This window comes from Mobula birostris, chromosome 32 (genome assembly GCF_030028105.1).
Source record: "Mobula birostris isolate sMobBir1 chromosome 32, sMobBir1.hap1, whole genome shotgun sequence".
In the NCBI taxonomy this organism is placed as follows: Eukaryota; Metazoa; Chordata; class Chondrichthyes; order Myliobatiformes; family Myliobatidae; genus Mobula; species Mobula birostris.
In genome coordinates, this window is record NC_092401.1 from 14,678,011 (window position 1) to 14,691,559 (window position 13,549).

Here is a 13,549-nt window from a genome sequence, read left to right on the forward strand (position 1 = left end):
CTATGCTGTCCATTTACAGGAAGATGCCAATGATACTTACAGTGCAACTGTGAGTGTCATACCTCAAAAAGTGCCTGTGCAAACCTACCAACAGATGCAGTTGAACATCAAGCACAAATTACATTCTCTGAAAATCACAATTAACTCTATATTCTTACACTATCATTTGAGGAAATAGCATTTAATTATCACACCAGATTTCCAGTAATTACATCTTTCACTTTTTCAAAAGAAAATAAGCTAGTTAATCACAGTAATCTTTAAATACAATTATACATTGTTGTCCCCAGAATTATATATGGAGATGACTAGAAATGACATAGGCAATTAAAGCTAATATCTTAGACATATTGTAAAACTTACCTTAATTTCAATCTGCTCCTCCATTTCTTTGTTTTTGATTGTAGTGTATTCCTTTTCAAGTCTGTGGGAGAAACAAGTCACAACAGAACCCTTAAACATACATCTTTCTTCAGTAAAATTACAAATCTCATCATTCTGTCCACATACCCAGTTATTTTAAGATGATACAAGGTCACAATAGTATGTGAATTAAAGCAAAAATTTAAAGCCAACAGGGGACTTTCATCACAAAGTTGCTCATTACAAAATTTAAACCACAGCCAATAGAATCAGAAGGAAAAGTCCTCTGCTCAGTTTTTCTTATTCTGGTAGTTAAATAATAAGAGTACCATCTCCGATTTTATTTTCCATTGCATCTCTTCCAAGTTTCTGATGCTCTTCCTTGCTGTCATTCTCACATCCTCCAAACATTTCATTGCACTTCTCTTGCACGGTTCCAAGGTACATCTCTCCCAGAGCCTTTCGACTTGATGGTTTGGTAATTGCCCTTCTCCAGAACGGCCTACTCCATTTTCTCTTTCTCTCTCACCCACATTCTGATGCAGGACGGCTCACACTCTCACAGAATTGACTTGATAATACAAATAATATTGGGAATTCACTGCAGGTAACATGCAGGTATAATGAATAAACTCTTTTTGAGGTTCCAGCTGGGTACAGGTATCAATTTTAACTGGCGTTTCAATGACAAACTCTGCCATCTTCAGTAGGGATAATGCCTAGGCACGTCTAGTCCAGTGGTATATTTATCCCCTGTCATCCATCTCTCCTGACTGGATGAGGGCTAAACAATCAAGTTTCTGCTGTCCCACTTTGTTTAAAATTCATCCCTATATTAAGCCGCTAGCCGAATCGAGGGTTACAATTACAACCAAATTCCAGTTCTTACTTAGTGAAAGACCTTTGTCTTTGTGAAAATTCTTTTTCTCTAGTTTTATTTCAATGGCTTCCTTCACCAGACAGTCCCAAAAGCTATTGGCACGGTTCTGCACCGTCGATTTCTCTGGGTAACCCGAACAGATACATCTCCTGTGCTCCTTGAAGCGGGTTTCCACTGTGCATCCTGTCTGGCTGATATACAGGACAAAGATGACCTGGAACTCAGGACAGTTGGCATTTATAGGGTTCCTTGTGAATGCGGAACAGCGTACATCAGCCAGAGAGGGCACATGAGGAAACCCATATCAAGCAGCACAGGAGATGCTTCCGTTTGGATTACCCAGAGAAACTGGCAGTAGCAGAACATTACATTCACAATGGCTACAGGATTGCCTGTGATGGCTCAAAACTACCATGCCACGCCAATGACTTTTGGGATTGCCTGGTGAAAGAAGCCTTTTGAGATAAAAATAGAGAAAAAGAATTTTAACAAAGACGAAGTTCTCACTCTAAGCAAGAACTGGAATTTGATTGTAATCAAGGTGGGACAGTAGAAACCTGATTGGATGAGAATCAACCAATCAGGTGGGATGAATAATGGGGGCATATATACTGACCAGACTAGACATGCCTAGGCATCATCCCTGATGAAGATGGCAGAGTTTGTCATTGAAGTGTCGGTTAAAATCGATACTTATACCCGAGAAGCCCGAGAAGAGTTTATTCGTCATTTATGCTGGGAACGCACTAGATGCCTTTTCAATGCAGAAACAATTTAAAAAATAAAGCTGTGATCACTTGTCCAACCTGAAAGAGCAGATGGAAGATTATAAGTTCATACTTAATTTAACGGCTGTTTAAAACCAGTGAATAATTAATTTGAAACATTTAAAGGAAGTGAAGAAGAATCAAAATGATATTTTCAAAAGTTATAAACAGCTGGTTTTACTCCCAAGTAAATTTTCAAATATCGGATCAGATTTTTCACAAATTGTCTGTCCCCATAGCAGAACTTCAAAGAACCTTTCTTCATTAGTTCCTGCTGAAAGATATGATTAATTTTATTGATTCTACAATAGGCACATAATTAATCAGCTTTACTCAAATAGTGTGTGGGGGGGAGGGATGGTGCATATATGCATTTGGACATTAGTGATGTTTGCCTAGGGTTATGAATTGCCTTTCAAATTCATTTAGAATGCTATCAATTTAATGGTCATATAAGAATCTACTCTGAACTACCTTACAGTTAACAGTGATTTCAGGAAGATATCCTTAAACAGTATTAAAGAGTCCTGGGCAGAGATTAATTGACATTGTCTTCTGAAAGTTTCAAGATCACTACCTTTCTCATTACATTTCCTCTCACTATAAAGTTCATGCAGAATCTTCAATGGCTCAGATACAGTACATAAACAACTGAGAAGATTGACAAAGTTGTGGACTTATGGCTTCCTTTAATCATATTCTTTCTTCACTATTCCAAACATTGGTCACGATCTGCCACTTTCCATTGTTAGTTTGAGGTAGCGAAAACATGTGCCCCAATGCCACTCGACCCTGTGTCAGCTCCTTAAGTAAGTCATCCATCTCCCTGCTCAGTAGCAGTTAGATTGTTTTGGTAAATCTGATCAAGAAATATTTAGTAAGGTACTTTGAAATGGTCCTATACATAGTGACAAATTCAGAGCCATATTGTATGGAAGCAATTTATTCAGTCTACGGTGTGTGCCAGCCATCAAACATCCACTTATACCAATCCTGCAATAACTGTAATTTATTCTCCCAACATTTCCATCAAATCTCACAGATTCTATCATCTACTAATATAGGGTGACTAGAGGCAATTGAAGTTGTATAATTAGCCTACTAACATATATCATTAGGATGTGGGTGAAACCAGAACACCCAAAGGAATGTGACAGCCTCAGGAGTATGTGAAAGTTCAGAAAATATCAGAGGTCAGAGTTGTATCTGATTCAATGAAGCTGTGAGGAACTAGTCTATTAGCTAGGCCACCAAGTCACTCTTATGGAAAATCTAATCCAACATTGGAAAACACCTGTACTTCTAGAAATAAAATTCTCTTCAATTTGGTATACTTTCATTCAGACCAAGGAAGTCAAACCTTATTCCTGGACCTGAGAATACACTAAAATTCAACACTCAGAGCTGCAATGTAGCTGGTGAGCCTTAGGCATAAGAAAACTCCAATTATGTACTATCCAGTCACTACTTTACAGGAATGAGATGAGACCAGAGAGGATAATGGCAGAGATCCAAGGATGCAGCCAAGATGGAGAGTTTTAGCTAAGAGGAACAATTAAATAGGCTGAGAGCATCTTCTTTACAATAGAGGAATCAAAATAACTTGGATAGAGAGAGACAGCGAACAATAACTAGAAGACATAGATTTAAGGTAGAAGGAGATGAGATTATTTTTCAGCCAAGAATGGTGAGATTGCAATAATTATTTTCAAAATAATCAGTAAATAGAATTTGGCTTAATAATTATTAATCATGAAAGACCAAATATCTCCTCCAAGGCTTTATGATTCTACTACTCAAAATAGAACTCATCTGCATATTCTGATGGACAAGGACTAGGAAGCACTCTCTAACATTCATACTACAGTTAATTTCAAAAGGTATGATGTATTGGTTACATACTTCTTCATTTTCTTTGGGTTGTACTTGACCTGGTAAGCCTTCAGGATCAATTTGTCAGGACAGCTATCAAACTGTTGTGGGATCACCTTTTGAAAGTGCTGTGGGGGAAAAAAAAAGAAACACATGTGTTGCTTCCATACACGAAGCATCACAGACTTGCAGAATGATTACCATGTGAAAGGAGGTTATTGGGTTTGTCAAGCACATACTGGTTCCATACAGGAGCAATACAACTATTAACAGTCACTTATCCTGTCTCTCTAACCATACAAATGGTGATTCTCAACCATTAACAGTCACTTATCCTGTCTCTCTAACCATACAAATGGTGATTCTCAACCATCTCCCTTTTCAATTATACATTAAATCTGCTTCTCTGACTGCACATTCCAGGTCCCAAGTACTTGCTGCATAAAGAAATGCTTTCTTGATTTTGAATTGGTTTGCCAAACATTTTCATCTTGGTTCTAGACCTCTCCCCCAGTGACAGAAGTTTCCCTCCATTTACTCTACATGATTTATTATCTTAAATATCTTGCCTCCTCACAACCTCTGCTGCTTCACGGAGAACGATTCCAACTTTCCTGTCTATTCACAGGACTGAAGACCCTCATCTCTGGAACGTGGAGAACAGTTTTGCTGCCACAGATCTTTGTAGGATACCACTGGTCAGATGCAACCCATATGAGAACAGCTGCTTCATATGCTGCTTCTAAGCAGGACAATACTTTATCTTCAATGAGTATCAGATCTCCTGTGAGACTTTACCAAACACGTTTTGAAGGTCCAAAGAAGTAATAGCCATTTTATACATAATTAATACATTATCAGTGACTGGGTATGATTAAGCAACATCAACAAACTTAAAATTACTGAAGAAAACAATAACCCAGTTGTTAAAAGGGAACCTTTTTCAGTACTAGGGCAAGTCTCAACGTGGCCCATTCCACAGAACATGGAATGACTGATCTTGTAGTTGTTCTTATTTGAAGACTCTGCAAAATACTAACACCACACAGAAGTTTGTTTCAAAATCTGTTATGTAAACCCTACATATACGTACAGCATTTCCTTAACACACACTTGAACTTTACATTCAATAGTGCCATCAAGTGGTCCCAGTTTTCAGATTCTACTCTTCAATTCTACTTTTATTAAACGTATCTTAAAATAAGCCATAATTAATGGGAAGTATTTTTTCTGAAACTTGTTTTATCTCATTCAAATTCATGTAAAGTTATTCAAATGTCTTGACAAGGATTGGGAGAAGGTGGAAGAGCAAAATTATTCTCTTAGTAGTAATGAGATAACTAGAAATCTAGATTAGAAATAGCATGAGAATGTGTTTTCAGAACAGTACTCTTCAGCTAACAAAATTGCTGTTCAGACGCAAAAATGATAAAAGCCCAGAAATGGAAAGTGAGGCCTTCACTATCAGTTAACACTCAAAAAACCTGCCCGTTGTAAGAGCAGCACACTCCACTGCCAGCTCTCATGATTCCATGCTGGAACAATAGCTGCTATGTAACTGACAGGAAATCTAGCTTCCTCTGCCTACCATTAGATATTCAATCGGGGAAGTAATCTATAAAAAAACTCCATTGACAGCCCTCTGAACAGCTCACTTGCTTTAACCCTTCCTTCTCCATATGCCACAGGATAGTGGACAAGTCGGGGGAAGGAAATGGAGCCTGCCGGAAAACGGGGAGAAGTTAATGACAATATTTCTTTCTGTGATCGAATTGTCAATTAAAAGATTTTAGGATCTTTCACTGTGACTGAGTAAGCAAAAAAACAATCTTGCCTTTGTCAACCCTGAAGCTGAAGCTTTCCAGCAAGATGGAACTATGACAGATATAAGTGATCCCAGGATCAGAGAAAGCACATGTTTTCTGTGATCACATTTACCTGTGACATTCCTTCCATGTCAAGTTGCATCAGTTCCACTTGATTAAACTGAAGGATAGCCATTCCAATGCGAAAGACTACTTCCAAACCCTGCCAATACAGATGCAATATTACGTGAAACAATGAATCAACCAACGATTAAACCGAAAGAACAAAATGCAAGATGGAAGTGCCAATAATTCTTATAAATGACCTCTTTCATCTACTCCTGTTTCAGCAATAATAAATTTTTAAATTAGTTTTTTAATATTATTAAGTTAGTCATTCTACTCTTTTCTCAACCAATATGAAGTGGTATTATACACCTGATACTGTGAATATATGATAGCTTAATCAAACAGTAAAGTGTATTCATAAGGTTTTAAACCACCAACATCTCTAAACCAAATGATCCTGTGTTGCTTTTTGCCTGACTGAAAAGCTGTCATGAAATTATTTTCATCCAAAAGAACAGCACATTTAAACTCCGGCTTCAGTGTTCAAAGTCCAGGCACAGTGAAACAGTGTCATGCCTCCGACAACACTAGTTACTATGCTGGAAGTTGGCTGCCTGGGCAAAGATGGATTAGTCACAGGGGCAAGATTCTATAACAATAGACAAAAAGTCTCAGAGTTCCTTGCTGCAATTGTTATCAAACCTTCAGATAAGGCCTGACATTTGATATCTCAGCTCCTGGGTTGAGGGTAGATCAGGTGGGATGAGGGGGGTTACTGAGCACTATCTGGTGGAGAAGCAAATAAGAATTATATTGACATTTTATATTTCAGGGAACCCTGGCCCCAACATCTGATTGAAGGATGGAGAAAATGATGAATAGAGGTCACTCCAGAAAGACAACACACAAATATTCTGGAGTGAGTTCTTTCAAATTTCCCAATTGTGCTGACTCCTTTTTTCTTCTTGGGGGGGGGGTGGAGAGACAGAGACAGAGATAGATAGATATGGTGCTTCCAAGGTATATACATTTGGGAGGTGAGGAGAACACTACAGCACAATTCGGGCCTTCAGCACAACATAGTGTGCCAACCTTTTAACCGACTCAAAGATCAATCTAATCCTTCCCTCCTTCATAACAGACCACTTTTCTATCATCCAATTGTCTATCTAAGAGTTTCTTAAATGCCCACATGTATCTGCCTCTACTACCACCCCAGCAAGGTGCTCCATGCACTCACCACTCTCTATACAAAGAACTTACCTTGGACATCTCCCCTCTAAGTTCCTCAAATCACCTTAAAGTTATGCCTCCTCATATTAACTATTTTCCAGCCTGGGAAAAAAATCTCTGGCTATCCACTTGATCTACACCTCTTACACCTCTGTCAAGTCACTTTTCATCTTCCTTCGCTCTAGAGAGAAAAGCCTACACTGTAGCGGGTAGGAATCCAAGAGAAATGATATGGCATTAGGAACATTGCAACGCGTGGAAGGCTGGTAAAAAGACAAGGAGATTGGAACAGTTGCAATTATACATTAGTAATTTGAAATTACCAGCAGTGACTGCTAGAAATATCGATTGTTGAGTTCAGTGCTGAGCATGGAAAGCCAATTTAAAACACAAGGTGCTATTGAAAAAAACTGTTTACTTTTGTTGGAAAAGTGTCGGGAGGTGAGCATGAAGGGATCAGAATAGGAGTGAAATAGAATTCAAGTAACGAATGACTGGAAGTTCAGGGTGTGCTTGTGGACTTAACAGTGGTGTTCTGCACTACGGTCATTCATTCTGCATCTGGTCTTCATGAAGTAAAGAAGACCGTATTGTGAAATTCCTTGCCATAGTGTATTTGAGGCTAAGGACAGTAGAGAGAAGAGGTAAAAGGTCAGGATTTCTGTATACTGCTGTTTTGTGGAAAGGTACCATTGCAGATGCAACAGTGATTTTGCGAGGGACCTGGTGTCGATATCACATCAGAACTGTACATTTGTAGATTGTTGTGTGTAAATTTGTAGATGATTGTGTGCAGTTTTGGTCCCCTAATCTGAGGAAAGACATCTTGCCATAGAGGGAGTACAAAGGAGGTTCACCAGATTGATTCCTGGGATGGCAGGACTTTCATATGAAGAAAGACTGGATGAACTAGGCTTGTACTCGTTGGAATTTAGAAGATTGAGGGGGGATCTGATTGAAACGTATAAAATCCTAAAGGGATTGGACAGGCTAGATGCAGGAAGATTGTTCCCGATGTTGGGGAAGTCCAGAACGAGGGGTCACAGTTTGAGGATAAAGGCGAAGCCTTTTAGGACTGAGATTAGGAAAAACTTCTTCACACAGAGAGTGGTGAATCTGTGGAATTCTCTGCCACAGGAAACAGTTGAGGCCAGTTCATTGGCTATATTTAAGAGGGAGTTAGATATGGCCCTTGTGGCTAGGGGGATCAGAGGGTATGGAGGGAAGGCTGGTGCAGGGTTCTGAGTTGGATGATCAGCCATGATCATAATAAATGGCGGTGCAGGCTCGAAGGGCCGAATGGCCTACTCCTGCACCTATTTTCTATGTTTTCTATGTCTATGTTTTCTAAAGGATATAGGGGTGAAGATTGATGTCAGGAAAAGCACTCTTTCTCCATCCTTCAATCAGATGTTGAAGCCAGAGTCCCCTGAAATGAAAAATGTCAATATAATTCTTCCTTGCTTCTCCACCAGATAGTGCTCAGTCCTTTCAACCCTCGGCACTTGTACCTCAAAGAAGAACAAAATTTACCCTATCTGTGTCAGTCATTGGTTGGGAAAATACATAGATACTTATCTCAGTAAGGATTGTCAGCAAAATTGACCAGACCAATCAATCATTTGTCAATTGATAATAGTTTGAGGTGCTTACCTCATACATAAATATGTCAAATATTCTAGTGGCTAAAGGCAGGGAAAACGTAGTGAGAAAAATAGTGAGGAACCATGAGGAGGCATACATTGACGTATGGAAGCTCTGCGACCGAAAATGTACATTCAATTCAGGCAATTGGTCCTGAAAAACAAAAGATAAAGCACAGTAAAGCTTACATACAGTACAGGACTAATCAGACATCTCAATGCTTTTTAATAAATCGGTCCAACTATCGTTGGTTACCATACTATATACTGCATGTATTTCAATCACAGTTCCTAGAATTTCACATGAGACTTCAAGGAAATTTATAAAAATAATTAAAATGCATCATAAATCCCATCTGCAAACTTTTGGAGAGCAATGAGGAGACATTCTGATTTGTACAATTATGTCTACCCTTGTGGGTAGATATAGTAGTAATAGTATTGCAAATCAGAGTACACTAATAGATCAGCACCCCACAGGTCATGGGCTCAAATCATAATATGAATTTAATAAAGATTTCTTTGTTTGTTGTGTAGCACCAGAAAGCAGCCATAAATCAGAGAAACAATGAAAGATCACTTCATCCCTTTTACTTGATTTCCAAAAGAGCAATTGGGCTGTGTCAAACAATCCATGTTTGCTGTTCCTCCCTAGAATATCACCCACAAGTCCAATTCCCCTTTAGAATACTTTGTGGAATCAATTATCAGCTTTGTTCAGCAAAAAGCATTCACGGAGCTGTACAGAATAGAAACAGACCCTTCAGCCCACTTTCTATGCCTACCATCATGCTCATTTATACCGACCCTACTTGCCTACATTAATTTCATATTCCTCTATGTCATGTTCATTCAAGGTACCAGTCTAGGTGTCTCTTTAATGTTATTACTGTTCCTAACTCTTCCACCTCCTCTGGCAATTTGTTCCAGATAACGACTACTATGTGTGGAAACGCTTACTCTCATATCCTCTTTAAACCACTTCCCTCTCACCTTAAACAATCCTCTATTTTAGGGACCTCCTACAATATACTCACTTCATCTCTTCTATCTACGCCTCTCATTATTTTATAAAATTCTGTTACCTCTAGGACTCTGCTGCTCAAGGAAAACAGATCAGCTTATCCAATTTCTCCTTACCACTCAAACCTCCAATCCAAATAACATTCTTGTGAATCTTTTCTGAACCCACTGAGGCTTAACCATATGCTTTTTATGGTGAGGTGATTAGAATTGCACACAATACTCCAAGTTCAGCCTGCATAACAAAAGGTGATGCACCAATTATCAGTATTCAATCTGAAAAATTGTGGAAATATTGGAAATAGTACACGAGATTTACTAGAATGTTGCCTTTATTAGAAGGAGAGTTTGGACAAACATGGGTTGTTTTTCTCGAGCAGGCATTCCCAACCTTTTTTATGCCATGGACCTATACCATTAAGCAAGCGGTCCGTGGACCCCAGGTTGGGAAGCCCTACTCTCGAGTGTTAGAAGCTGAGGGGAGACCTCAAGATGAAAGTTCATAAAATTATCAGAAGCATAGATAGAGTGAACAGTCAAGATCTGCCCCTCACAGTAGAAATATCAAATACTATAGGACAAGTATTTAAGTGAGGAGGAAATGTGCCTGGAATGTGCTACCAGGGGCCATGAACACTACCTCACTTTTGGCACTACTTATTTATTTTTAATATTTCTTAATTTATAGTCATTTATAGTATAGTATCATACTGCACTGCCAGGGGTAGTAGAGGAAGCAGTGGTATTTTAGATAGACACATGAATATGCAGAGAATGGAGAGATGCCGATCACGCACAAAGAGAGGAGAGGTAGTTTAATTTGGCATAGTGTTTAGCACAGATAAATGGGCCTGTGCTGAACTGTTTTGAATCTCAGGGTTGATTCTATCTGTTTTGAATCTCCATTTCCACCCACTGCCTCCTACTACCAAGCCAATTTTGTATCCAATTAGCTAGCTCATCTTAGATACCGTGTTTTCTCATTTCCTGGACGAGCTGAATCAAATTTGTGCGACATGATTTCCCACACATAAAGCCAAACTGACTATCTCTAATTCAGATCCTAACAACTAGAGTTTTGAAAATCCTCACCTCTCCTCGACACTTTGACAATTGGAACATGGGGAGGTGTGAGTGTGGTAGAGGGAAGAAAATGGAAAAATAAAGGAACAGCAGAAGGTGAGTTACCCTGAGCCTTTTCCATTACACAATGAGATGAAATCTAAATCATGCTCCAAGCCATCTTCAACTTATACAGTGATGTATGTAAGGCAACGTGTTCTCATCAATTACTGCAGAATCATTTTAGATGGAGCTTCCTAACCTGAAAATAATTCTTTTATGCCTGTTCTGTTTCCTGTCTATTAACAATTCTCTGTCCATGGCTCACTTTGACAGACTCTTCATCTCATGTCCTCGATACTTGTTCATTATTTATTTATTATTATTATTTTTGTATTTGAACAGTTTGTTATCTTTTGCAAATAAGTTGGTTGTTTGTCAATCCTGTTGGGTGCAGTCTTCATCGATTCTATTATGGTTCTTGGATTTACTAAGTATGCCTGTAAAAATGAATCTCAGGGTTGTATAAGGTGACATATATGTACTTTGATAATAAATTTACTTTGAACTTATTTACTCCCATTTTGCTTGATAACCAAATTTGGACTTCTGAAAGTCCATATATACCTATCTCTACTTCCCCCTTACCTGTTCTGCTTGCTACTGCTCAGAGGTTCCACCTTGTAGTTCCTCATTAATTCTGCCTAAACCTACAAACCTATTAATAATTTTTTAAATGCTGTGCTACCCCTTACTAAATAGATTCTAAGAATTTCTTTACTATTGGGTAAAGGTAGCTGTCCCATTTTCCCTGCCTTCTTTCTTAAACAATGGTACCTTTCTACCTGTGGGAATCCATTTTAGAATCTGTAGACTTTTATAAAATGGCAGGTACATAGATCATCTTTTTTCATGATATCTTTCAAAACATTGGGAGAAAGATCATCAGGTCTTGCAGATTTATTGGCTTTCTGTCTCATTGAATTTGCCAATTGCTTTTATTCACTAACACTAATTTCACAACTATTTCTAGTTTGCAAAAATATGACTATGGAAAATTGCCAAGAAAGCAGGCTTAAAATTCAACAGTTCCTTATTATGGGCATATTAATACCAATATACATCACCCTCCAATGACTTTAAGTCTTATCTCATTTAGTTCAGATCTGTGATACACAGCTTGAAACCACTTCAGGCATTTATTACACACCATTTTGTGGATGAGTAAGTTATTCCATTTATTTCAAGTACAAGGTCTGACTGAATAAGATTCACCAAGTTACCTGTATTAAATACTCAAACTGGTAGATGCAGAGTCCCAGCTCTGCCATAGTGGGCTTGAACAGCTCCCTTAACCGGTACTCTTGCATCAAACGCACAAACACACAAAAGGCTTCTTCCTCTGGCATCTGTAAAGAAAAGAAAATGCTATAAGTATGGCTCTGGAGAACAAAGGTCTTTGCTAGTTTGTATGTAGCATATGTGTTGTATATAGTAATGAAAATTGTGGCTGAGAAATATTATATAACAGAAGTACAGAGTCAGAATGTACAAAGGAAACACTTTCTGCTTTCTGCAGGGATCGGTCCCTACGCGACTCCCTCGTCCATTCATCCCTCTCCACTGATCTTCCTCCTGGCACTTAACCTTGCAAGCGGAACAAGAGCTACTACACCTCTTCCCTCACTACCATTCAGGGCCCCAAACAGTCTTTCCAGGTGAGGCAACACTTCACCTGTGAGTTTGTTGGGGTCATATACTGTGTCCGGTGCTCCTGGTGTGGCCTCGTGTATATTGGTGAGACCCAACGTAGACTGGGAGAGCGTTTCACTGAGCACTTATGCTCCATCCACCAGAAGAAGCAGGATCTCTGCATGGCCACCCATTTTAATTCCACTCCCCATTCCGATATGGCAATCGATGGCCTCCTCTACTGTCGCGATGAGGCCACACTCAGATCGGAGGAGCAACACCTTATATTCCAACTGGGTAGCCACCACCCTGATGGCATGAACATCGATTTCTTGAACTCTCAGTAATCCACCCCGCCCCAGCCCTCTCCTTCACCACTCCCCATTCCCTTTTCCCTCTCTCACCTTATATCCTTGCCTGCCCACTGCATCCCACTGGTGCCCCTCCCCTGTTTTCTTTCGTCCATGGCCTTCTATCCCCACCTGTCAGACTCCTCCGTCGCCAGCTCTTTATCTTTTTCAACATTCAACTTCCCAGCTATTTACTTCATTCCCCCACCCTCCCGGTATCACCTAGTGTTTCTCTCTCCCTTCGCCCAGCATTTGAATTTACTCCTCATCTTTTTTCTTCCAGTCCTGCCAAAGGGTCTCGGCCCGAAACATCGACTGTACTTTTTTTTCCCCATAGATGCTGCCTGGCCTGATGCGCTCCTCCAGCATTTTGTGTGTGTTGCTTGGACTTCCAGCATCTGCAGAACCCCTTTTGTTTGTGAAAGGAGAAAGCTTTCTGCTCTTTGCCCCATTTTGTCAAGCCAAGGAAAATGACATGGAGGATATGGAGAACAGTGCCCGTAGTTTCTTAAAGAGCATTAATATGGATGAGATCCCAGAACCTGATGAGATGTATCATAGGGCACCTTTCTCAGGGAACCCCTGCATAAAAATTATTATACCTACAGCTCATGGTATATTAGCGTGATCAGTAAGTTGTAGGTATAATAACCAAAATAATTGTCAGTGCTCTTTTGAGTAATGAATAAACTTTTAGCCAACCCTTTTTGAAATAAAAAACAGGTAGTTAAGTTTAGCTTACCTTTCTTGAAATTAATTTTTTTTCTTTCTCTTTCATAAATTTTAAAAA

The 13,549-nt window shown here is 39.2% G+C and overlaps 1 protein-coding gene across 10 annotated transcripts in view; it reads right to left on the reverse strand.

Annotated features, from left to right (window-relative positions):
• LOC140191247 (EVI5-like protein) overlaps window positions 1-13,549 on the reverse strand; it is a 265,130-nt gene that overhangs the window by 164,822 nt on the left and 86,759 nt on the right. For all 10 annotated transcript variants that reach the window (XM_072248473.1, XM_072248481.1, XM_072248479.1 and 7 more), the window contains 5 exons: window positions 12,001-12,126; window positions 8,643-8,786; window positions 5,821-5,910; window positions 3,913-4,010; window positions 364-424 (listed from right to left, as the gene is read on the reverse strand). In XM_072248473.1, coding sequence (XP_072104574.1) covers window positions 364-424; window positions 3,913-4,010; window positions 5,821-5,910; window positions 8,643-8,786; window positions 12,001-12,126 — 519 coding nt within the window. The remainder of the gene's footprint in view (window positions 1-363; window positions 425-3,912; window positions 4,011-5,820; window positions 5,911-8,642; window positions 8,787-12,000; window positions 12,127-13,549) is intronic.